Source organism: Scyliorhinus canicula, chromosome 7, assembly GCF_902713615.1.
Source record: "Scyliorhinus canicula chromosome 7, sScyCan1.1, whole genome shotgun sequence".
NCBI classification, from domain to species: domain Eukaryota; kingdom Metazoa; phylum Chordata; class Chondrichthyes; order Carcharhiniformes; family Scyliorhinidae; genus Scyliorhinus; species Scyliorhinus canicula.
In genome coordinates, this window is record NC_052152.1 from 108,963,141 (window position 1) to 108,988,750 (window position 25,610).

Below are 25,610 nucleotides of genomic sequence, written 5' to 3' on the forward strand. Positions count from 1 at the left end.
TGGGACCAGCGAGCGCGGCCGTGATCTGTCCAACCTTGGCTCCTGCACCAAGTTCCAGTCCCCCCCCCCCCCCCCCCCCACCACACACAATCAGCTCGTGTGTGTCCAAGTCGGGAATGGCCCCAAATACCTTCTTCGCGAATCCCACATCGTCCCAATTGGGACCGTATACACTTAACAGCGCCACTAATCTCCCCTCCAGCGCCCCTGCCACAATCACATATCTACCCCCCTGATCTGCCACCACCTTCTCCATCTGGAAGCATACTCTTTTGCTTAGATTGGCTACTAGCTGCCTGCCCTTAACAAACCCCGTTTGGTCCTCCACAATCACGTCCGGTACGCAGTCTTCGATTCTGGACGCCAGGATCTTGGCCAGCAGTTTAGCGTCTACATTAATCAGGGAGATTGGCCTATAGGACCCACAGACCTCCAGATCCTTATCCCGTTTTAACATCAGCGAGATGGTAGCTTGCGACATCGTCGGGGGTAGCACCCCATTGTCCCTCGCCTCGTTAAACACCCGAACTAGCACCGGCCCCAGTATACCCGCAAACTTTTTGTAGAACTCCACTGGATACCCATCCGGTTCCGGGGCTTTACCCGACTGCGTGGCCTTCAGGCTCCCCATTACTTCAGCTCTAATCGGGGCCCCCAGCCCATCTACCATCCCCCTGCCCACCTTTGGGAAGGTCAGCCCATCTAAGAAGTGCCTCATCCCCTCCGGCCCCGTGGGGGGTTCCGAGGTATACAGCTTACTGTAAAAGTCCCTGAATACCCTGTTCAATCCTGCCGGGTCTCCCACCCGGTTCCCTGCCCCGTCCAGTACTGTCCCTATCTCTCTGGCCGCCTCCCTCTTCCTAAGTTGCTGTGCAAGCATTCTGCTGGCTTTCTCCCCATACTCGTACACCGCGCCCCTGGCCTTTCTGAGTTGCTCTACGGCCTTCCCAGTGGATAGCGCTCCCAGCTCCGCCTGCAATCTCCGTCGTTCCCTAAGTAGCTCTGCCCTCGGGGAGTCCGCATATTCCCTGTCCGTCCGTGTCATCTCCTGCACCAGTCTGTCCATCTCTGCCCTATCCGTTCTGTCCCTATGGGCTCGGATTGAGATCAGTTCCCCTCTCACCACCGCCTTCAGCGCCTCCCAGAGCACCCCTGCTGAGACTTCCCCTGTATCGTTGACCTGCAGGTAGTCCTGCATGTATTTCCCCACTCTCTCACACACCCTCTCCTCTGCCAACAATCAAACCTCTAACCTCCATTGTGGGCGCTGGTAACTTTCTTTGCAGACCAGCAGGTCGACCCAATGTGGAATATGGTCCGAAATCGTGATCGCCGAGTATTCTGTATCCCTCACCCCCTCCAAAAAGTCCCTACTCATAATAAAGAATTCAATACGAGAATAAACCTTGTGAACATGTGAATAGAACGAGAACTCCTTCCCCGTCGGCCGGCGGATTCTCCAGGGGTCTGCCCCCCCGTTTGTTCCATGAACCCTTTCAGTTCTCTTGCCATTGCCGGGGACCTGCCCGTTCTGGAGCACGACCGGTCCCCACCCATAATCAACTTGTGCAAATCCAAGTCGGGAATTTTCCCCAGCAGCCTTTTGATGAAATCTACATCATCCCAGTTTGGAGCGTAAACATTCACTAGGACCACCTTCACCCCCTCAAGCTTGTCCCGGACCATGAGAAACCCCCCCCCCCCCTAGCAACAACCCTTGTAACCTAACCCCTGCCATATACTGGCTGTATACACAGCCCCCACCTCGCTCCCAATGACTAGCTCAAAGCAGCTAGCCAATTCTCCCATTTACTGCTCCTCTCTTTCTTGGCCCAGCCCAGCACACACTCCCGGTCACTGAATCGGTGGAACTGCACCAGCACTGCCCTCGGGGGCTCACCTGCCTTGGGCCTCCTGGTCATCACTCTGTGCGCTCCCTCGAGCTCTAGGGGCAAATGGAAGGACCCCGCTCCCATCAACGAGCTCAACATCGTGGTCACATACGCCGGGAGATCCGACCCCTCCAGCCCCTCCGCCAGGCCCAGGATCCTCCGATTCTTTCGCCTCGTGCGAACGTCCAGCTCCTCCAAGAGGTCCTGCCACTTTTTATGAAGTGCCTCGTGCAACTCCACTTTCCCCACGAGGACCACGGCCTCCTCCTCTCTTTCAATGGCCTGCCGCTGCAACTCCCGAATAGACTCCTCCTGTGCCGCCTGGGTCCCAAGCAGCTTGGTCGTAGTTGCATTCGTGGAGTCCAGCAGCTCAGCCTTCAGCTCTTCAAAACAACGTAGGAGTGAGGCCTGTTGCTCCTGCGCCTACTTCCACCAGTCCTCGGGTGTTGCGCCGGCCGCCATTTTGTTTTTCTTCCCCCTTTTTTGGGGGGAGTTACTGCATCCTTTTTCACCATATAGTGTGGGGCAAGTTCTTCCAGGCACCTTCCCCCACCGGGATGCGTAGAAACAGCGCCGTTTGGGGCCCTCGAAACGGCCCAAAAGTCCCTAAATAGCGGGAGCGCCGGCCGCCATTTTGTTTTCTTCCCCCGTTTTTTTGGGGGAGTTACTGCAGCCTTTTTCACCATATAGTGTGGCGCAAGTTCTTCCAGGCACCTTCCCCACCGGGATGCGTAGAAACAGCGCCGTTTGGGCCCTCGAAACGGCCCAAAAGTCCCTAAATAGCGGGAGCGCCGGCCGCCATTTTGTTTTTCTTCCCTTGTTTTTTTGGGGGATTTAGTGCAGCCTTTTTCTTCTTCCCACTCCGGGTGAGCACCATATAGTGTGGGGCAAGTTCTTCCAGGCACCTTGCCCCACCGGTATGTGTAGAAACAGCGCCGTTTGGGGCCCTCGAAACGGCCCAAAAGTCCCTAAATAGTGGGAGCTGCCGAACGTGCGGCTTAGCTCCGCATAGCCGCAACCGGAACCCCCCATATCAAACACTTAACATACAGACAAACGTCTAAACATGCGTGCAGGTTCCATCAGAAAGGACACCGTTTATCTCTCAAGCGGTTCCTCTTTTTACATCATCTGGACACCTCACTTCTCTTCATTCTCTGCAAACAGGGTCGCAAAGGGGTTGCCATGTCGGGAGTCAGACTCAGAGTCATCCTCTTCTCCCGGATCCCATACCCTTGTATGGATCAGGCATGCAATGATCGCATTCGGTGAGCTTGGGTCCCTCTCGTCGTTCCGGATGAGTCTGTATGAATTGTCCCTGTGCCAAATACTGGTGTCCAAATTTGTGTGGACGTCGTCGGGGTCGTCAGTGTTGGGTGGTGGGTTTGGGTGTGGGTCTGGAGTTTTTATGTAAGTGATCATCATGGGGTCAGTGGAGTCGGGGTCGAAGTCGCTGAAGTGGGGGCTGTAGGGTGGAGTGCTGTGGCTGTCCTCAGTCTCACAGTCACTGTCACTGTCTCTGCTGTGGCAGCTTGTGGACGTTCCGTGGCGTGTCCTAAAGTCGGTGGGCGGAATCAAGGTCGAGTCCGATGAGGAACTGGTCTGTGAGGTGGAGGGTGGAAATGTGTCCTCTTGTGGCGGGGCGAGGTGTTCTGCTGCATCCAGCAGGACATGGTGCGAGTGGTTTGACTGTGTTCCATAAGCCTTTAGCTGGCTAATATGGAACCACGCAGTCTACAGTTGGGGTACTTTATCCGATATACTGACGGGCTGATTTTGTCCGAAATTGAGTACGGGCTGGAAAATTTTGGGGCCAAAAACGTGCTGGGGTTATACACAGATAACATCACTTGTTGCCCAACCTGAAATTCTGTGGTGTGGACATTTTTGTTGAAACAGGCCTTGCTCTGTTTCCGCCTTTACCCAATTTTACTGCGGCTGCTAGCTGAGCAGACCTTACAGTCTCAACTAATTGTTTTAACTGCTTTCTCAAGTGTGAGGGCTGTCACTTCTGGGCTGGTCATGTCGAGTCCTAAAAGGAATTCTGAACCTTTCATAGAGTGTCCGGTCATGAGTGTGTGTGGGGTGAAACCTGTAGATGATGAAACAGTATTTCTTATGAACATTAGAGCGAATGGGAGCACTGAATCCCAAGTTGAATTGTTCTCTTGTACCATTTTTCTAAGGGTCGATTTTAGAGTCCGATTCATGCGTTCCACTATCCTGCTTGACTGGGGGTGATACGCAATGTGAAAATTTTGTTTGATTCCGAATATGGTCAGGACTTCTTCATGACCCGTCCTGTAAATGAGATCCCTGATCTGATTCTATACTTCTGGGGAGTCCCCATCTAGTAAAGATGTGGTGGGTCAGGATCTTTGCGGCTGTCTTTGCTGTGTTCGTACGAGATGGGAATGCCTCTACCCATTTCGTGAACGTGTCTATGACCACCAGAACATATTTATAGCCATTCCTGCAAGGGGGCAATGGACCTATAAAATCGATCTGGAGGTTTGTCAAGGGGCCATTAACGGGGCGAGTGTGGCTGAGTTGTGCCTTCCTTGAATACCTCTCCGGGTTATTCTGTGCACAAATTAAGCAGTTCTCTATGTAGTGGGTAACATCTTCTCTTAAATTGGGCCACCAACAGAGTTGTCTAAGGTGTGCTGTGGTAGGGTCGATCCCTTGGTGTCCATGACCATCATGGAATAAGGCAATCATTTGATTTCTGTCTTTCTCAGGAACCACATACAACTGGTCTTTGATAATCACACCCTCATGTGTGGTCAAAGCGTGTTTGAATCTGTTGTACTGGGCCACAAAGTTTCCTTTTAAAATCTCCCGGAGATTTTCCGTCCTGCTTCTGTGCCTGTACTAAATCCTCGATGTCTGTCTGTGAGACCTGAACTGAACTCACAGGGGTGCTAGCTGGTGCGCTAGCTGGGGGTGTCCAAAAATGACCTCGCCTGGAACCTGCTTTAGCCAGTGCGTCGGCTTTTACATTTCCAGGGGGGGATGATTGATGGTGGCTTCTAACCTTAATGATGCCATACGTCCTATCCGTGGCGGTGTAATGGAGCTGATGGAAGGGGCCTCCCGTCCGCGGAGACAAAACCTCTTGTCCTCCACAGGGGTAGAAAATCTGTTAAACTGTTACAGACATATAAACTGTCCGAATATATGTCTGCGGGGCTGGGGAACAAATCTGGGCGGTCCACTATGTAGGCAATGGCTGCAAGCTCTGCTGCCTGCGCGCCCTAAGTGACCGGAGGTAACTTTAGGGCTATCTTCTCTAGTGCGCGTCCCTGCGCATCTTCCACATAAATCCCGTATCCAGTGATGCGTTCGCCATCTAAAACTGTGGATGAACCGTCCACATAGATTTTCAAGGGACACACGTGTCTGCGTGCTGGGGGCTCTGGCTTGAATTCCCTATCTTCCTGGGGGGGCGTCTTAGCAATGAAGGTTCCTGTGTTGTAGAGGGGTGCTACAATTTTGCATTCATGGGGTTGTCCTGGATACTGGAGGTTGTCCGCTAAAAATGTGTGTGTCTTGGTCCGTTTACTGTTATGTCCCGTCCTTGTAACAGAAGTGTCCACCTAGCTGCTCTGATCTGGTTCACTGAACCGTCCTTCAGTCGTTCCGTCTAAAAGTAACTGTGTGGGGGTGTGTTCGGTCCAAATGGTGATGGGTTGAGTCCGGTAATGTAAGAGAAGATTGTACTGCCCAGAATACCGCGAGCAGGTGCCTTTCGCAGGCTGAGAAACCTTGCTCCACGGGGTCTAACAGTCGTGAGGCATAAGCCACTGGTCGTAGCTGCTCGTGCCGTTCCTGAAGGAGCACGGCCGAGAGGATCAGATCTGTGCTAGCTACTTCAATTGCGTAGGGGGAGAGTGTGTCTGGGACTTGTAGCACGGGGTGCTGCGCTACGGGCTTTCTTTAGCTCTTCCACAGCCTCTATGCTGCGGAAGCCATTCCCAAGGGGCTCCTTTCTTAAGGAGGTCTGATAGTGGGGCTGCCTTGGTCGCAAAAACCATCGATATGGTTCCGACAATACCCAACCAGTCCTAAAAACGACCGGAGGGCTGAAATATTTTGGGGAAGGGGCAATTGATGATCGATTCAATTCTTTTGAACTCGATCTCGCGTTTGCCGTGTTTGATGACTGTACCCAAATACATCACTTGATTCTCCAATAGTTGGGCCTTTCTGGGGTTAACTTTACATCCAATGTCTTGCAATAGTTTCCAGGAGTTCGACAGAAGCGTGATGTGCTCTGCCTTGGTGTCTGTCTGCAGTAATAGGTCGTCCACATACTGTACCAGACATTCGGGTCGGCAAAATTTTGCTAGTCCATTTGCCAGCTGTCGGTGGAAAATGGAAGGGGAATTGTGGAATCCTTGTGGGAGGCATGTCCACGTATACTGCTGTCCTTTGAATGTGAAGGCAAATTTGTACTGGCACGCCTTTGCCAATGGATTGACCAAAAGCCGTTGCTAATGTCCAATACCGTGAAATATTTGGATTTGAGTCCCTGCTTGAGCATGGTCTCGGGACTTGTTGCTACCGTGGGGGCTACTGCTGTGGTAACTTTGTTGAGTTCCCGATAATCATGGTCAGACGCCATGATCCGTCGGGCTTCCTCACTGGCCAAATAGGGGCATTATTAGTCGAGGCTACTGTCCTAAGTACACCCTGCGCTAATAAGCTCTCTATAACCGTTCCAATTTCTCCCTCTGCTTCTAGGGGAAATTGGTACTGTCCTCTGTGGTCTCGGGTCAGGGTCCTGTAACTTGAACTTGTCCAGTCATTCTGCCGCAGTCGTGCCGGTGACTGGCAAATGCTGTCCTGTGTTTGTTCAGTACTGCCCTAACCTGTTTGTCCGTGCTAAGGCGTGGTCGGGTCAAAATAATAGTCCTCTACTGCGCTAATCCTATTTGCGTACTCTCCTACTGTGAGCGTTGCGGGTGCTCTGTCTGATTTCGCCATTCTCCAGACACACTGATTTACTGGATCGAACGACAGGCTGTGGGCATTCATGAGGTCAATGCCCAGTATGTGTTCTGCTGTGCGGGGCAGATTAACTAAAACAACGGGGTGTCTGGTGAGATATTCCCTAGTTGGATTGATACAGGGCTGTAATGCGTCCCTGCTATGAGTGACCTGTAAATCCGCTGAGTGTAATTGAAGCTGTAGTGGGCCACGTGTCTGCCTGTGGTGTAGTGGAGGAATTAATGGTAGTGCGGGACCCTCCTGTGCCCCAAAGTAATTCTATGGGCTTCCCCCGAATTTTCGCCGGTCATCCGGATTGGTCCCAGAGGGTGTCACAGACCCAAGTGGGGGAGCCCGAACACCGTCAGTCTGTTCCGTTCGCTTTGGTCTGTCCTGACTGCGTCCCTATACAATGGATAGGCTTTGCTTTGTTCCTGGTCAGAGTGCCTGTCTGTTGGCCTCATCTGAGATTTCTGCGGGGCCGTTGCATTCCTAGCAAAATGCCCTAACTGTCCGCAGTTATAACATTCTTGTGACTTCCGTGGGGGTTGTTCTTTCCCTCATTTACCCATGCGGGGTTTGGTGTGCTCTCACTGCCTGAATATCTGATGCAGCCTGAGCTTCTTCTGGGTTCTTTACTTTTATCTTGCCTTGGACAATTGCTCCAAGCGCGGGACAATCTTTTCAATACCCATTTTTCATTATGGGCCTCTTCTGAGGGGTCATAATTGGAGCAGACATTCTATCCTGCATCTGTGGCGTGGGAGATGATGGGTGCGGGTCCATTTAACCATATTATCTTGGGTTAAATGTGCGCGGTCTAAATCGCTGAAAACGGCAGTGAAATGAATCCACAGCCTTCCTGCGAATGCTGTGGGGTGCTCGGTCCTCTTCTGCCTACACTTATTTAGGCCTTCGACTGGGTCTCCTCTGTTGTCGCGTCTAAAATAGCTGTATGCATCTCTTCGAGGGTGCCTCCGCCAACGTTCTGTGGGTCGGGGAGGGCTGCTACTACTGAGTCTAAATTCAAACTGTGATCTTAACCGGCTCTCAGCTCATCCAGGCCGTACATGGTCGCCTGCTGTTTCACTCATTGCGAAAAATTGGTGGGGGTCTGCAGTGGGAGGAATGGGGGTGATTTTCTCACACGCGTCCCTTAGTTGGGTTACAGTTAAGGGGGTGGTGTATGTGATCTCGGGTGCGCCTTCTGCGGTTGCTTTTCTTTGGGTGGTGACTGGGTTTCATTGGTGCGGGTGTTATCTGATCTGTGGGGGGTTGGGGGCGCTTTCCTTTTCTGTTGTGCTGCTGCGCACATGTTCCCTGAACAGAGCGCTGCTCGGTTTCAGTCAATTCCTGCCAATCTGGGGCATTTTCTTCATCTAATTGTGTCCCAAATGTCTCTTGGAACCCATTCTGCACAGAAAGCAGAGATTGCAAAGATTGCAGCTGCGCAATCTGCTTCCTACATTTCGTATGGTCCACTGTGCTTTGCCTTTGCTCACTGGTGGCAGTATGGAGTGCCCTTAAAGCTGCCTTTAGGTCGCTACACTGTTTCTTTAGAGTCTCTACCTGCTTTTCTGCTTCTTCTCTTACCAAGACTGCACGCTGCACGTCTTGATAGGCCTTTTCATATTGGACCTGAGAACTGCTCAGATGGGCTAGACAAGACTGATGTGCCCTCTTGGCATCATCCACCTCTCTATCCTTACCTACCAGTCGTTGCCTTAAACCTAAATTCTCCTTTTCGATGTCCCTGACATCTACTTTGCTCATTCGGTTCTTTTCCTCTAACTCTGCTCGGAGCGTCCTGACGACCACCTCTGTGCCTCGCAATTGTGCCAAGCAGGACACAATTGCCATCGACTTGCATGCTTTACCTAAACTCTTTTTATGAATTTGAGATAGGTTCTCCCACCAAGTATGTCCTATACTCCCGGGACCTGTCTCCTCATTCACACAAAATTCACTCCAAAGGGGCCATCCTTTCCCTTTGAGGTACTTCCTGAGTTCCAGCTCCCACACAGGACACTGACCTACTCTGCTGCTGCTGGTCACTGCGACCACGAACTGCTCTGGGTTCATGAGGCATTCCATTGCCTGCATGGCCATTTATTTCTCTATGCTCTCTTTTAATTTGGAACGAGGGATAATAAGGCAATGCTATAAAACGGGTACGGCTTTCGCTATGTTCCGAATTATAACCTCCCGACAGTTTGTCGCAACAAAATCTCTCGGTTTTACCTTACAACCCTGTTAGTTACGCATGCAAAAACACACTTCCGAATTATGATTATTGATTTGAACTACTTGAACACTTGTGGTTTTTCCTTTTCCCAATTGGATTTCAGATTCAAATTTCTGGGTTCTATCGGAGTGGGGGGCACTTCTAATCGAGTCCCATCGGATGTCGTCACTAAAGGTTGCTCGTTCTTGGTGAGTGTGCTTAACACCTCGATTGGCTCTGTTTCGTTACTTTAGCTTTGGAGTCGCCAGGTATCGTTAAGATACCGCCACAAGTTTCAAGGTCAAGTTCAAGCAATAAAACCATACACCAATTAGTAAGTTCAAACAATGAGTTTTATTATAATACAATTATAAACTACTCATGCACCCGCTAAGATGACTAAACTATTCCTACCATTAAATAGACCAATACTTTATCTGAATAGGAACTGCCGGATCAGGGGACAAGGCCTCTTGCTCTGCACGTGGTCCGCAGACTTCAGTTTGGTACGGGTTAAAAGGGGTCAGGAGTGTCTATCTCTGGTAGCGATCGTTGTGAGACCACTTACTTGCTGGCGGCTGCTGGTCCGAACCTCTCTCTCGGTCAAGGTCTTCTTCGTAAAGGCTGGTCGAGAGGGCTGGTCAGAGAGGAGGCTGGTCAAGAAGAACGAACTAAGTTTGGGACCTGTGGTTTTATAGGTCCTAGGGCTTCGCGCCCTTTTGGGCAGACCCTCTATCTGCTGGGGATCAATTGTGCTCTTCCCAATCGATTTCTTTGATCCCCCCAATACTGAGGCTGTCACTCGGCTACTGGGCTGCCTTCAGGTGCTTTGTCTTCGAACCCCGCTGGGTGCCGGGGTGTCTGGTTTCCCATATACTGTTGCAATCACTTCCTATTTGTGTCCATTGTCTCTGGATCGTTCATTACTATGCTAACTGTCCTGGAGATTGCCTCATTAGTAATGCGGAATGTTCGTTTCGGTGCTGTCTGTTCTCTTAGCAGACAGAATACACAGTGGCTTGTTGCAGCCTGCCTTGTGCTGCAAACTTTGTCCATTTTACCCTGCAAGCTTTGAGTTCCTCCATTTTGTATTGAGGGAATGGCCAACTTCGGTGGCTCCAGAGGATACCAGAGGCAATCATCTCACTGGACGCTAAGAAAGCCTTTGATCGAGTAGTACGGAGGTATCTCCTGGGGGGGATGCTTGAACAGTTTGGGATTGGAACAGGGTTCATTGCGTTGGAGAATCTCCTGTACAGCAATCCTATGGCGAGCGTATGGACGAGTGCCACCAGCTCTGAGTACTTTTGACTGCCTTGGGGTCTGAGGCAGGGGTGCCCGCTATCCCAGCTTCTGTTCGCTCTGGCAATCGAGTCAATGGCCATTGCCCTTTGATCGCAGTTTGGTGGATGGGCACTCGGAGGGGGGCAGGGAGCACAGAGTTTCGCTCTATGCAGATGACGTACTCCTTGATATTTCGAACCCGCGAGTCAGCATGCGAAATATAACCGGACTCCTCAGGGAGTTTGGTGCCTTCTCTGGTTACAAACTCAGCCTGGGAAGAGCAACATTTTCCAGGTGAACCCCCGAGGAGCAGAGCTGGAAGAGCTACTGTTTAAAATGACCCAAACCAAGTTCAGGTATCTCGGGATACACTTAGCCCACAATTGGACGCGACGCGACAAGTGGAAACTTGCCAGCCTGGTAGAGGAGTGAAGAGGGACCTCCAAAGATGTGGTTCACTCCCTCTTTCGCTAGCAGGACAAGTACAAATGGTCAAAATGAAAGTGCTGCCTAGGTTCCTTTTCATATTCAATCGCTCCCAATCTTTATCCCCACATGTTTTTCACCAGGATCGACATACCAATTATGACCTTTGTCTCGGGGGAAGAATCCCTCAGATACGTAAGACCATCCTATAGCGAGGGCGGTATGTGGGAGGCCCGGCCCTACCAAACCTCCTGTTCTACATTTGGGTTGCAAATGCAGAGATGGTGAGGGATGGCTGAAGGAGCCGGAGGTGGACTGGGTTCAAATGGAGGCAGCCGCCTGCACGGGCATCCCTCCGGGCAAGGTCACTGCCTCACACCCCACCCATGCACACGCACTCGAGGTGCACAGTGATAGCGGCCACATTAAATACCTGGAACCAGTTCAGATGCCACTTCAAGCTTGAAGGTATGTCTATAGAGCCCACCATCTGTAACAACCATAGGTTCACACCCTATGGTGAGGACATGTATGTGGACGGTAGTCTGGGGAAACTTACAGAGAAGCTCCAACCCCCGAAAGGAAACAACCTAGATACTTGCAGATGCGCGACTTTCTCTGCAAGGACACGTGAACGTTTCTCCAGCTACCCGGACATGCATTCTTTGACACAATGGTAGGCTGGACTGGTGGGGGGATGACAAGTGCTGCGATATTTAAAGACAACTTATAGGAAAGGTCAGAACGCCACTGGATGAGACTAGATGGAAATGGGATGAGCTGTTGGACATGGAGATAGGTGGAGGACCCTGATTGAGGCACTGCACAGGATCCACTCCTCCCCCTCCTGCGCCGGGCATAACCTGAAGCAACTCAAGATGGTGCATAGAGCACACCTTACTGAGAGAGTTCTTCCCGGAGTTGGAAGATAAGTGCGAGCAGTGTCAGAGGGGTGCGGCCAACCACACCCACATGTTCTGGTCCTGTCCCAGACTGAGGAGTTCTGGGCAGCCTTTTTCTGATATCATATCCAAGGTTTTGGGGAATGAGATGGAGTCACCCATCTGTGGAGGACATTGGGGTGTCAGAGCATTGAGAGCTCTGACACTTTGCCTCCCTAATCGCCATGCGGAGACTTCTGCAAGGATGGCAGCGGCACCTAGTACCTTGGATTAGCTTGCAGACCTGCCCATGTTCCTGACATTAGAAAAGATAAAATACTCGATCGGGTCTTGGGACACTTGGAAGAAGTTCACAAGCCTCTTTGAGGACCCGTGTCCGCAACCAGCAACTAACAGGGGGGGGCTGCAGGGAGGGAGGGGAGGGTAGAAAGCTGCTGGGGGTGGGGGGTTGTGGAGGTTGCGGGAGCACCGCCGGGACAAAGAAAGCTCATGAGAGGCAGAGGAGTTCATTAACGAAGGGAGAAACTGGTTATTCTCCCATCAGAAAAAATGCACATGTAATGAAGTCAAGAGTTCAAAAATGGATTGTAAATATGAATGTAAATAACAGAATGTGAGCATGGGAACCTTGATCACAGCCAACATAACAACCGTTTGTACAGATTGATATCAGCAATTGTTGCCCTGTTTCTTTGTTGATGCTGTTTTGTTTTGTTACATATAATATATATATGTATACGTATGTAATAAATCCTTTTGCTAAACGTTAAAATCCCAATAAAATTTTGCTACTAGGGAGCTGTAGCACACCCACTCCTTGTTCTTCCCATCAGCCAACCTCTTCCTGGACGATTCTCCGCTCAACCATTTATCCCCCCCCCCCCCCCCCCCCCCCCACCATCACTTTGTTTTGTTGGCTTCGAACAGCTCCTGGAAAAAGTTGGTGACTGGCCTCCACGCTTTGTGGAAGTCACCCTCTGACACTTGGATGACGAATTTTATCTTCTCCAGGTGGAGAAATTCCGACAGGTCTGTCAGCCAGTCTGCAGCTGTGGGTGGTGCTGCCGATCACCAGCCGAGCAGGATTCTTTGACGGTCGATAAGGGAAGGAAGCAAAGGCAAGCGCTTCGGCCTCCTTCCCTGTATGTCGTTCTGGCTGGTCCGATACCCCAAAGACTGCCACTCTCGAGGACTCTCCACCCTCACCCCACAACCTTGGACATTGCCTCGAAGAAGGCTGTTCAAACCCTGATAAGTCTGGCGCATGCCCAGAACATGCGAGTGTGGCTAGCCAGGCCTCCCAGTCACCATTCATATTTATCCTCCACCTCCAGATAGAACCTGCTCATTCGGGTTCTTGTCAGGATGCTCTGAGTACCACTTTCAGCTGCATGAGGCTTAGCATTGAGCATGAGGAAGTGGCATTGACCCTGTTCAGTGCTTCGCCCTATCCATGGGTAGCTGTCTCCTTGCGGAGAAGTTCTTAACCTGTAGGTCGGAGTTCATTCCCGTTAGGTAGCTGCAGTCTCTCTGTCAGTTCCTCTGAAGTCGCTAGCCAGTCCTATGTAAAGGTCCGTAAATGTCAGAGCCCCCCACCCCCTGTCTGGCAAGGCTGGTGCAAACTTGTCGTCGCCTTGGATGGGGGGGGGGGGGGGGGGGATGGTGGACATCTCGGTCAAACTGAAGTGCTGCCTCACCTGGTTCCAGGTTCGGAAGGTGGCTACCACCGCTGGTCTTGTTTTGTTGACGGGGTTGGGGGTGCTGCCGTGGCAAGGGCCCAGACAGTCATCCCTGTCCAGGAGCTCGTCCCCATCCTCGCCCATTAAATGTCTGGTTCTTTCACCCATCCCCTCACTTTTTCCGTTTGGCTGCCCAGTGGTAGTACTATAGATTTGGGAGGGCCAGGCCCCCCATGTTTCTTGCCATTATCATTTTATCTATTGTGTTGAAAAAAACCTTGGGGGATGTAGATTGGTATGGCCCTGAACAGGAAGAGGAACCTTGTGCATCCGTGTCCAGTCTGGATCCCCGGGTAGCGGAATTTGCTTTGCACTAGTTTGAATGTTAATCCCTCCAGCTCTGCCCTCCCACTCTCGGGTTCTTAGGGAGTACTTCGTTCATGCTCAGGTTGAGCTTGTAGCCCGAGAAGGCTTCAAACTCTGTCAGGAGCTTCATGATTCCTTCCATGCAGCTTTGCAGGTCCGAGATGTAGAGGAGCAGATCATCCGCATAGAGTGAGACTCCCTGCTGTCTGTCTCATCTTAGGATTCCCTTCCAGCTTCTCGCTGTTCTGAAGGTGACCGTCAGTGACTCAATCGCCAGGACAAATAAGCAGGGAGAGCGGGCCTCCCTGCCTTGTGCATCTATGCAGCTGGAGGTATTCCGAGCTGGTGGTGTTGGTCGAACCCTGTACCTCGCCCAAACCTCTCTCGTACCTCAATGAGGTACTTCCACTTTACTCTGTCGAAGGTCTTTACTGCGTCCAGGGAGATGATCACCTTTATTTCTTTTTCTTTTTAACATAGAATATACAGTGCAGAAGGAGGCATTCGGCCCATCGAGCCTGCACCAACCCATTTAAGCTCTCACTTCCACCCTATCCCCCTAACCCAATAAACCCTCTTAACCTTTTTGGACACTAATTTAGCATGTCCAATCCACCTAACCTGCACGTCTTTGGACTGTGGGAGGAAACCGGAGCACCCGGAGGAAACCCATGCAGACACAGGGAGAACGTGCAGACTCCACACAGACAGTGACCCAGCGGGGTATCGAGCCTGGGACCCTGGCGCTGCGAAGCCACTGTGCTATCCACTTGTGCTACCGTGCTGCCTCTGGCGTTCTTTCCCCAGAAATTATCAAGTTCAGCAGTCATCTGATGTTCGCCCCCACCCCCCCCGCCAATCGTTGCCAATAACTGACATGTCCAGTCCATCAAGGAGCTGTTTCATCTCTGAGTCCTTGTCGAGGGACTTGGAGATGTAAAGCCCCGGTAGAAGGCCTCGAACATGTCATTGACATTTTTTGTTTCTGCTACCAGTCTGCCTCTGCTATCCTTCACCCACGCTATTTCCCTTGAGGCTACCTGCTTTCTCAGCTGGTGAGTCAGCAGGCAACTAGCCTTGACTCTGTGTTTGTAGAAGGTCCCCTCTGTCTGGCGGAGTTGGTGCACTGCCTTCCTGATGAATAGCAGATTTAAATTTGTAGATTTTCCTCTCCGCCAGAAAGGCTATGGTCGGGGCCTCGGAGTATCTTCTGTCGACCTCCAGAATGGAGTTGATCAGTTATGATAATCTTTATTGTCACAAGTAGGCTTACATTAACACCGTAATGAAGTTACTATGAAAAGCCGCTAGTCGCCACATTACGGCACATGTTCGGGTCCACAGAATGTCCAAATTATTGAACAGCACATGTTTCTGGTCTTGTGGGAGGAAACCGGAGCATCCGGAGGAAACCCACAGACATGGAGAACGTGCAGACGCCGCACAGACAGTGACCCAAGCCGGGAATCGAACCTGGGACTCTGGCGCTGTAAAGCAACAGTGCTACAGTGTCGCCCAGTTGCTGCCTAGCCACCCCCTCTTCCCTGTCTCTGTGTGTCTTATAGGCGATAATTTCTACTCTCATCACAGCCTTCAGTGCTTCCCAGAATGTGGAGGGTGAGACACCCCCCCATGATCAGTTGGTGCGTATCTAGTCCGGCCATGTGTTTCTTTACACGTTCACCAGGACCACGGATGCTCCATCTAAGACACCTCTGACCATGACTGCCATCCTCATTGGTCCGTAACTGTCTCCCGCAGTCGGTCTATGTCAGCTTTCATACTTTCCAGGTGGACAAAGACTCTGGATTCTTTCACTGGGCCATTAAGTCTTTGATATACCAGGTGACCATCTGATGGGGGGTATTTGTTCTCCTCCGGGATCAACCATACTTGCTTTGTGGCTGCGCCCCTGCAATCCAGGTTTTCCCTTTGTCCAGGGGCCACACTAGTCGGCAACCACTGAGTGACCTGCTGAAGCCAGACTAGAGCTCTCTTCTCTTCCCTCCCCCACCCCCCATTGTTGTTTTGTTCCTCCTGCGGATTTGTCTGCCCTCCTTCTTCTCCCCCCCGCCCCTTCCTCCTGTAAGCCCCCATCGGTCTCCCCTCTGCCTCCCCCTCCCGTCAGACGCTCTCTCCCTGGTGGAAGATGCGCCACGCAGCGGCCCCCACCTCACTCGTACCTCCTGCCTCTAGCTTTCTTGCCAGTATGGTGCCCCCCCATCCTGGTATCGGTCTGCCCCCCCCTACACCTGCTCTGCTTGTGTTCCTCTATCTCCTCCTCACCCTCTCCTGCTCTCGCCTACTCCTGTCTGCGACATAACGAGTGATGGAGTCTCGTGCAAATTTGTACACTGGTTTTTCTCTGCCTCCTCTTTGTCTTCTTTATCACTGTCTCCCTTGCTGTCTCTCTAGACCGTTCTTTTGGACGTAATTGTCCACTTCTGCAGGGGCAGTAAAGTAATGTTCCTTGCCCTGGCCAGGGCCTGCCTGGGTACAGCATCCCAAATTTAATTTTGTTTTTGTACAGGGAAGGTTTTACCTTATTAAATTCTGCCCTGCGCTTTGTCAGGTCCGCCCCAATGTCCTGGTAGACTCTGATTTTATAGAACATAGAACATAGAACATAGAACAGTACAGCACAGAACAGGCCCTTCGGCCCTCAATGTTGTGCCGAGCCATGATCACCCTACTCAAACCCACGTATCCACCCTATACCCGTAACCCAACAACCCCCCCCCCCCCTTAACCTTACTTTTATTAGGACACTACGGGCAATTTAGCATGGCCAATCCACCTAACCCGCACATCTTTGGACTGTGGGGGGAAACCGGAGCACCCGGAAACCCACGCACACAGGGGGGGGACGTGCAGACTCCACACAGACAGTGACCCAGCCGAGAATCGAACCTGGGACCCTGGAGCTGTGAAGCATGTATGCTAACCACCATGCTACCCTGCTGCCCCACATGCTACCCTGCTGCCCCTGAGTCCACACCAATTGCAAGTCTTCATCTGTCGGCCAAGTGAAGGATCCTTTCTCGGTCCTGATACTTGGGCAGTTTGGCTGTGACCACTCTTGGCTGCTCTCTTGCCTTGGGTTTTGGTCAGAGAGACCTGTGAGCCTTGCCGATCTCTGGCAACTTGGTGAAGCTGTCTCTCCCCACTAGGTTACCCAGCATTTGGGCCACATAGTCGGTCAGATCCTTGCCTTTGATTCCCTCTGGGAGGCCCACTATTCTGATGTTCTGCCACTTTGGCCGATTTTCTTGGTCCTTTCCTTTCAGGCTCCCCTGGGTTGCCACCAACCTCTTAATTTCGGCCTCCAGCGATTTGGTCTGTTGAGGCTTTCTCCAGCTCCTTTATCATGCTCCCCTGGGCCTCCAATCTCTTTCCCATACTGTTGAAGGCCACCTGCACAGTGGCCAGCGCCTCTGCCACCTTGACTGCTGCCTTTCATTTTACCGTTCACATTTTCTTCTCCTTCACCACCTTCAGTTCCCTGGTGAGGAACTGGAGGGGGTTGGGGTGCTCGTGAGCCGCTGCTTCCTGATATTCTTGCTATATTTCTTGTCATTGAGGAAGAGGGGATGTTTTTATATTTTCTAATTTAATTGATAACTGGGCCAGGGCTTCATCTACAGATCTCTTCACCTCTTCTGCAGGCTGTGATGATTTATTTTAGTCGAGTCGCCACGATGCGGCTGATGTCGTCAGCTGTTAGCAACGTGGTCGCCTGGGAGGAGGGGGCGAAGCCGTCGCCTTTTTTCACCCCCGAGTCCTGCAAGGCCTCGGAGTCTGAGGAATAAGTGGTCCTGTCCTTTCTGGGCGTTTTTGTAGATTCACCGTTTATTCGTCGATCCGTCAGTTTTTAAAAATCTTTCGCTGCGTGTTGCTCTTTAAAAATCAAATTCAGTGCGGAGAGCCTCCTGGTGCATCTTTCTCCACTACATATATCACCGGAATGGGTTTTCTGTTTTTAAATTAAAGGTAAGCTGCTTGGTCTTAAAGGTATCCAAGGACAAAAAATGAAAATAGCAAATGTTTTAATGGAAATTAAAAGCAGGAAAGGGGAACAGGCAGGGATTAAACAGGAGGATCCTTATACAGCGGTCCAAGACAACCTATTATCAGGACAACCCGGTATAGGCAATAAATGTGGGCCTGCCAGCGATGCCCATATCCTGAATCATCTACTCTTAAAGGCAGCATGAAGAGGATATACTGATTCAGCGAAATAGATATTGACCAGTAACCAAGCCAGACTGTTGGTATATATTGACTGTGGTTGTGATATGTTTTGGGTGGTGTTTTGTGTCCAGTTAATGGATTTATGTAATCTTCTAAAATGATTCTTCTTGTAATTGCTTTCAGTTTGTACTGAGAATGAGATCTTATTCATGCAATTTCTTCTTTAGGGACCAGTATTAATAGGCAGTTCAGAGGGAGGAGTTAATATCGAGGATGTAGCAGCTGAAAACCCTGAAGCAATTATTAAGGAGCCCATTGATATAATTGAAGGCATCAAAAAAGAGCAAGCTGTCAAGGTATTGCACTGAAATTCCAAATATGGAAACTGAATAGAGTTTTGATTGTTGCTGTTCCAAATGTTGGAACTATTTTTACTTTGAAAATATTTTATTGAGGCATTATATATTTACACATCAAAACACAACCATAAAGGGCAGCACAGTGATTAGCACAGTTGCTTCACAGCTCCGGGGTCCCAGATTCAATTCCTGGCTTGGGTCACTGTCTGTGCAGAGTCTGCACATTCTCCCTGTGTGTGCGTGGGTTTCCTCCGGGTGCTCCGGTTTCCTCCCACAGTCCAAAGATGGGCAGGTTAGGATTGGCCATGATCAATTGCCCTAAGTGTCCAAAAAGGGTGAGGTGCAAACCCCTTCACAGACCCTCTCAAGGCAGACTTTATCTTTTCCTGCCTAAGAAACTCTGCCGGGTCACTCATCCACACCCCTGTTTTGGTGGCCCCGGGTCCTCCATTCTAATAATATCCGATTCCAGGCTACCAGGGAGGCAAAGACCAAGACATCGGCCTCTCTCGCCTCCTGGGTCTTCCGACACTCCACAGATCACCACTTCTGGACTTGGGACCAACTTTACCTTCAAGACCTACGATATAACGTTGGCAAACCCCAGCCAGAATCCCCCAAGCTTCGGACAGGCCCAAAAACAAATGGACATGGTTTGTGGGCCCAGCTGTATACCGCCCACACCTATCCTCCACCCCTTCAAAAAATGTGCTCATCCTAGCCACAGTCATGTGTGCCCTGTGAACCACTTTAAACTGAATAAGGTTAAGCCTAGCAAATGACGAGGATGCATTCACCCTCAAAGCCTCCTCTCATACCAAAGCTGCCACCTTTCTCACCAACTCTTCCACCCACTTTCACTTCACCACCCCTATCGGGGCTCCCTCCCAATCTACCAACTCAGTATAAATTTCTGACACTCGACACTCTAGCCTCACCTACCACTATCTTTGACATCACCTTGTCCTGTAGCCCCTGGGGCAGCAGGTGAGGGAAGGATGGTACCTGCTTCTGGACAAAACCCCCCCCCCCCCCCCCGGAGCATATCTATGATTCCCACAGATCGGTGCCCAAACCAAGGCCCCCCTCCAGCCTCAGCTGCTGCCGTCACTGCCACCACTACCGGGCTAGTGGAGTACCTAGCCGGCGGGACCGGTAAAGGCGCCGTCAGCAGTGCCCCCAAGCTCCAGTCCTTACAAGCGGCTGCCTCTATCTGCCACCAACCGACCTCTTCCTCACTATCCACTTCCTAACCAAGGCTATATTTGCCACCCAGTCGTAATTTAACATATTTGGAAGAGTTAACCCTCCCACCCCACTTCCTGGACCCCACTGCAGCAGCACCTTCTTCACCCGCAGGGCTTTACCAGCCCAAACAAACCCCAAAATAAGTGCATTTGCCCTCCTAAAAAAGCCTTGGGGATAAAGATGGGGAAATTCTGGAACACAAACAAGAACCTCGGGAGAACCGTCAGCTGCACCAACTGCACCCATTCCACCAGCAACAGCAGGAGCACATCCTACCTCCTAAAATCCCTACATCTGTTCCACAAACAAAGCCAGATTTAGCTTGTGCAGCTGCTCCCATCCCTGCGCCACCTGAATACCCAAATACCGAAAGCTCGCCCCATTACTCTAAATGGTAATTCCCCTCGCCTCTTCTCCTGCCCCCTTGCTCGAATCAGAAACGCCTCGCTCTTCCCCATATTCAATTTATATTCCAAGAACCAGCCAAATTCTTCCAATATGCCCATAATCTCCCCAGTACCTTCCAAGGGTTTGATATATCGAGCAACAGATCGTCTGTACAATGAGACCCTATGCTCTACCCGCCCTGTACCATCCGCTGGCAGTCACTTGACGCTCTCAGCGCCATTGCCAGTGGGTCTGTAGCTAATGCAAAGCGCAATGGGAGAGTGGCATCCCTGCTTCATCATCCACCCCCCCCATGCAGTCTGAAATATTCCGAACTCATCCGGTTTGTTCGCACACTCGCTACAGGTGCACGGTACAGCAACCGGACCCAATCCACAAACCCCTGCTCAAACCCAAACCAGCCCAGCATCTCCTATAGATAGTCCCACTCAATCCGATTGAAGGCCTTCTCTGCATCCACGGCGACCACCACCTCTACACTTTGTCCCTCCGGAAGCAGCATTATAACATTCAACAGCCGCCTGATGTTAGACGACAAATGCCTCCCCTTAATAACCCCGGGCTGGATTCTCCGATTTTGGGGCTATGTCCCCATGCTGGTGTGGGAACGATGGCGTTTTATGCCAGAAAAAATGGCCTAAAACGGCCACCGATTCCCCGTTTCGCTGGGGGTTAGCATGCCGGCAGCAAATAGCACCCGGCTCTAGCTGCCATTACGGCCCAGAAAATTGCTGCGTCCATGGCTGCGCATGCGTACGGCAGCGGCCGCGCGTGCTACATAGCGGAGGCCGCTCGTGGACCCGGTCCGCAAAATAGTGCCCCCCAGTTTGGCCCCTAATAAAGTCCCCCTGCCCACGGATCGGCCCTCTCCCGACTCTAGCAGTGCTGGACTGAGTCCGCAGCCGCCACGCCGAGTTCCTGACGGATGAGACCACACCTGACTGACGCCATCGAGAACTCGGCCAGTCGGGGTTGGAACAGCAGGACCTCAGGCAATGTCCTGAGGCCGTCGATACGTGGCGTGGCGTACTCTCCAGGTACGCTGAGGATTGCGAAAGCGGCGCTGCCCCCGATTTTATCAGGAACTGTGATTCCCCAGCCATACGCCAAATGCGATTTTGGCGTCGGCGACCGGAGAATCCAGCCCCCCAGTCTGGATCTCCCCCATCACCCGCGGCACGCAGTCTTCCATCCTTGATGCCAAAATCTTGGCCAACAACTTAGCATCCACATTTAACAATGAAATTGGCCTATAGGACCCACACTGCTCCGGATCCTTGTCCCTCTTTAAGATTAAGGAGATCGAGGCTTGCGTCAGCGGAGGGGGGAGCAGCCCCTGCTGCCGTACCTCATTAAACGCCCTTACCAGCAGGGGCCCCAAGTCCCCCAAAAATTCTTTATAAAATTCCTCCAAGAGCCCATCTGGGCCGGGGCCTTACCCGCCTGCATCACCCTCGCACCCTCCACCAGCCCAATGGGGGCTCCCAATCAGCGCCGGCCCTAGGGTTGCTGGCGCCCCGGGCAAGCTGAACTTCGGCGCCCTTCGGGGGGGGGGGGGGGGGGCGGGCCGGGCCGAGGCGGAGGCGGGGGGGGGGGCGAGCCCGAGGCGGAGGCGGAGGTGGGGGAGGGGGGGGGGGGCGAGCCCGAGGCGGAGGCGGGGGGCGGAGGCGGGGGGGGGGGGCCCGAGCGCGGGGGCGGGCCCGAGAGCGGACGGAGGGGGGGGGGGGGGGGGGGGGGGGGGGGGGCGCCCTTGGGGAGGGCGGCCACCGCGCATGCGCTGGTTGGCACCGGCCCAACTGCGCATGCGCGGGACCCGAGTCTCTGGCGCCCCCTAGCACATGGCGCCCCGGGCGACTGCCCGAGTTGACCGTGCTTGGGCCGGCCCTGCTCCCAATGCCTCTAACCAGGCCCTCCTCCAACTTAGGGAACTCCAACCCCTCCAAACATCCGCATTGCCCTCCACCCCGCTGGGGGGTTCCAACCACCCCTGCCAACAATATCCTAGCCAACACAAATAATCAAGCCCTCGCCTCCAAACCTCCACAGGTCCACCCCCCATGCCTCCATAAACCCCTCAGTTCCTTCGCCACCACTGACACCCTCGAGCTCAACGATCTAATTCGGCTTCCAGAACAGTGGTTAAAAATCCGCCCCCCGCCCCATTATCAACCGGCGCGAGTCCAAGTCCGAGATCTTCCCCAGCATCTGCCTCATAAACTCTACATCGTCTCTCGTCGGGGCATAAAAAGTCACCACCGGCAATCTCCTCAAATTTCCCACTCACCATACGAATTTCCCCCCGGAGTCTGCCACTTATGCTCCCCGCTTCAAAAGCTACCCATTTATTTATCAGACCGCCACCCCCCCCTCTTTGAATTCAAATGCTGAATGAAAGACTTGCGCTACCCACCCTTCAACACTCTAAGCACCCCCCCCCCCCCCCCCCCCCCCCCCCCCAACTGCTTCTGTCCAGCCTAGATTGGCAGCCCTTGCTCATGGGGCCTAGCATCCTACCCCCCCCACTGATTTCCCCCCTACTCAAACATTATCCTGGTACGAACAAGACCAACCCCCAATCCCCCACAGAAGAACAAAGGACAATGTGGCCCCAAAGAAAAGAGAAAACCCTCCAAAGTTCAATGTTCTTCCCTCTCCTGCCAGTCTATTGTCCTTCAAAACTTCCATCGCTTCCTCCGGCGTCCCAAAGTAATATTCTTGGCCATTGTAGGTCACCCAAAGGCGAGCCGGGTGCAGCATTCCAAACATCACCCCCTTCTTAAAGAGGGCAGCCTTCACTTTGTTAAAGCCTGCTCTCCTCTTGGCAAGCTCTGCACCGAGGTCCTGGCATACTGAAGTTCACTGCCTTATCAAGTAAACCGCCTTGTCTGCATGACCTACCTCAGCATCAGCTCCTTGTCCAGAAAAGGTGCAACCGCACCACCATTGCCCTCAGCAGCTTCCTCATCAATGCCCTGTATGCCCAGACCACCTTCACAGGCCGCTCAAAGACCCCCTTTCCCAGCAACTTCTTGAACATCTTGGCCATATACGAGCCAGCGTCCGCTCCCTCAATGCCCCTTGGCAATCCGAAAATACTCAGGTTCTGTCTCCGGAGCGGTTCTCCAGATCCTCCACCTTCTCCTGAAGCCGCTTCTGGATATCACGCATCAACCCCAATTCGGCCGCCAAAGAACCAAGTGCTCCTCATGCTCCCCCACCTTCTCCTCCACCTTCTGGATCGCCTTAAAGCGGATCCACCATCCTCGCCAGGTCTTCCAGAGACTTCTTCCTCTACTGGGTGAACTTCTCATTCAGGAAAATCCACCAGCTGCTCCATAGACCATTGAAATGGTAAGGTCGGTCCCTTACCCTCTGCCATCTTCCCCTGTTGCAGGGAAGGTTTCTTGCTCCAACAGTTCCCTTCGCCTAAAACCACTCCATGTCCACAAATCCATCCACGGTGGAACAAACTCTTCCTCCACTCTTGTGCCTTTTTCCATTTTAAAAGTCTGCCTGTTATCTGGGAAAGAGGTCCAAAAACACCGCCACAAGTGGGAGCTACCAAATGTGTGACCAATCACACCAGGGCTGCCACCGGAAGTCCCAATTGTTGGAACTATTAATTGTACTATTCATTTCATAATAGTGAAACCCCCAAAAAGGGACACTTAAACTGGCAGTACCAAACAATGATGTTAGAATAGATGCAACCTGTCACTTCACTGTCTGGTGTTTAGATTGCAAATGGAGTTTGATGCAATTTGAATTGGCTGGCAGCTCTCGGAGGTGAAAGTCCATCTCCAGCCAGTTAACACCTTAGCAATCAAACGCTGTGGGGCTGCTATGATGGGTGTAGGCGTTCCCTGCTAACTCTTTGGGCAGCAGGGTAGGAAATCCCACTGTTGGAAAAATCCTGTCCTTAAGTACTGTCCCAGATGAGAGTGGGAGAAAATAAGGTATGTTGCTAATCCTGGAATATCTAGTTTATCTGGTTTGCTGCATATATAGTGACCATTTTAAAAATAAGGACACCTGATGCAAACCTCTTGTGTCCCTAATTTAAAGGTTTCCGTGTACATGTCAACAATTTTTCCACTGTATTTTTTCCCTGATTGTCACCTCCCAGATCATTAGCAAACCATGCACTATTCTCTGACCGGCAGTGATGGAGGTTTCCGCTTTATTGAACTTTTGTGGGGCCTTAAAAGCGAAGAACCCAGGACCTGATTTTTGGTTCATTGCATTTTTACCTCCAAATCAGAAGGTCTGGGATTCAAGCCTGTCTGCAGAGCGCTGAGTACATAATCTCAGTGCAGGATTGTGGGAGTTCTGCCTGGCAATATAGCAAGAATCTCACCAACAGCACTATACGATCAGATAATTGTTTCTTTGTGGTATTGGTTGAGAGATAAAAGTTTGCCAGGGCACAAAGAGAAGACTACTCTTCTTAGACTAATTCACTGGAATCCTTTGTGTCTAACTGGGGGGTAGATAGGATGTTGGTTTAACTTCTCTGAAAAATGGCATCTTTCAGTGGTGCGCTGAAATGGCAGCCTGGATTCATAAAATTCCTACAGTGCAGGAGGCCATTTGGCCCATCAAGTCCACATCAACCCTCCGATTGAGCACTCCATCCAGGCCCACTCCCCGCCCCATCCTTGACACCCTATAACCCCATCCAATCGTTGGACACCAAGGGACAATTTAACATGGCCAATCCACCTAATCTGCACATTTTTGGATTTTTTGATGTCTCTGGTGTGGGATTTGAGTACATGATCTTCTGATTCTGAGGCAAATGTTATCACTGAAGCAATTTATCAAAATAAAAGAATATTGTTTATATTGGGTTGAAACAGTGACACAAAGTATCCTCGGCTTTTTCAATATTTTTCCAATTTATCTGATTACTTTGGAACCTGAGCTTCCTGCCCTTAATTTTAAACTGATTAATTTAAAAATTAAATCTTTACTTGCTTCAAAATACTAAAACCACAGGGCAAAATGTATACCTAGACAGCTGTTCATCTTTTGGCAAAGACTGCTTTAAAAAAGGATTAGCATTTCAATATTGATTTCACTGATTATATTTTTTCAGCTTGCACAAAAAAATGGGGTTTCCAGCGAATGTCATAGAAGATGCAGCAGAGAATATGATCAAATTGTACGAGGTGTTCATCAATATGATGCCAGTATGGTGGAGATAAATCCTATGGCGGAGGATGCCTCTGGGATTGGTAACGTACACAGGCCTACTTTTACTTCAAATTTGCTTAATAATTTACGCTGATAGGGTTCTGTTGTTTTTTAAAAACTGAATTTCTAATTTCTTCTGGAAAGGGTGGATCTATGTCATCTAACTGTTCAGTAGTTTGGCAAGAGAATGGTGGAGTGCTGCAAAAGTCCTCAGAAGTTATACCATTGCAAGAGTCACACCATTGTCATGGACAGGAAGGGGGTCAATTTAAACTGCCCTGATTTTCTTTCCCTCTAACCGTCTGTAAACTGAAAGGTGTTATTTTATTCTGATTTCCCTCTTTGTGTAAGGTGACCTATTTTCCCCAGCTCTTAAGTTTGGAATGCTCCAATCCTCTATTAATGAGTTGCACAGCGAACCTGAGGTAAGATGAAATCGAAGA

At 51.3% G+C, this 25,610-nt stretch overlaps 1 protein-coding gene across 1 annotated transcript in view; it reads left to right on the forward strand.

The window, feature by feature from the left end:
- LOC119969267 (succinate--CoA ligase [ADP-forming] subunit beta, mitochondrial-like) overlaps positions 1–25,610 on the forward strand; it is a 218,651-nt gene that overhangs the window by 117,081 nt on the left and 75,960 nt on the right. The window contains 4 exon segments of the mRNA XM_038802641.1: positions 18,184–18,306; positions 19,500–19,504; positions 25,070–25,149; positions 25,152–25,208. Of these exon segments, the coding sequence (XP_038658569.1) occupies positions 18,184–18,306; positions 19,500–19,504; positions 25,070–25,149; positions 25,152–25,208 (265 nt within the window).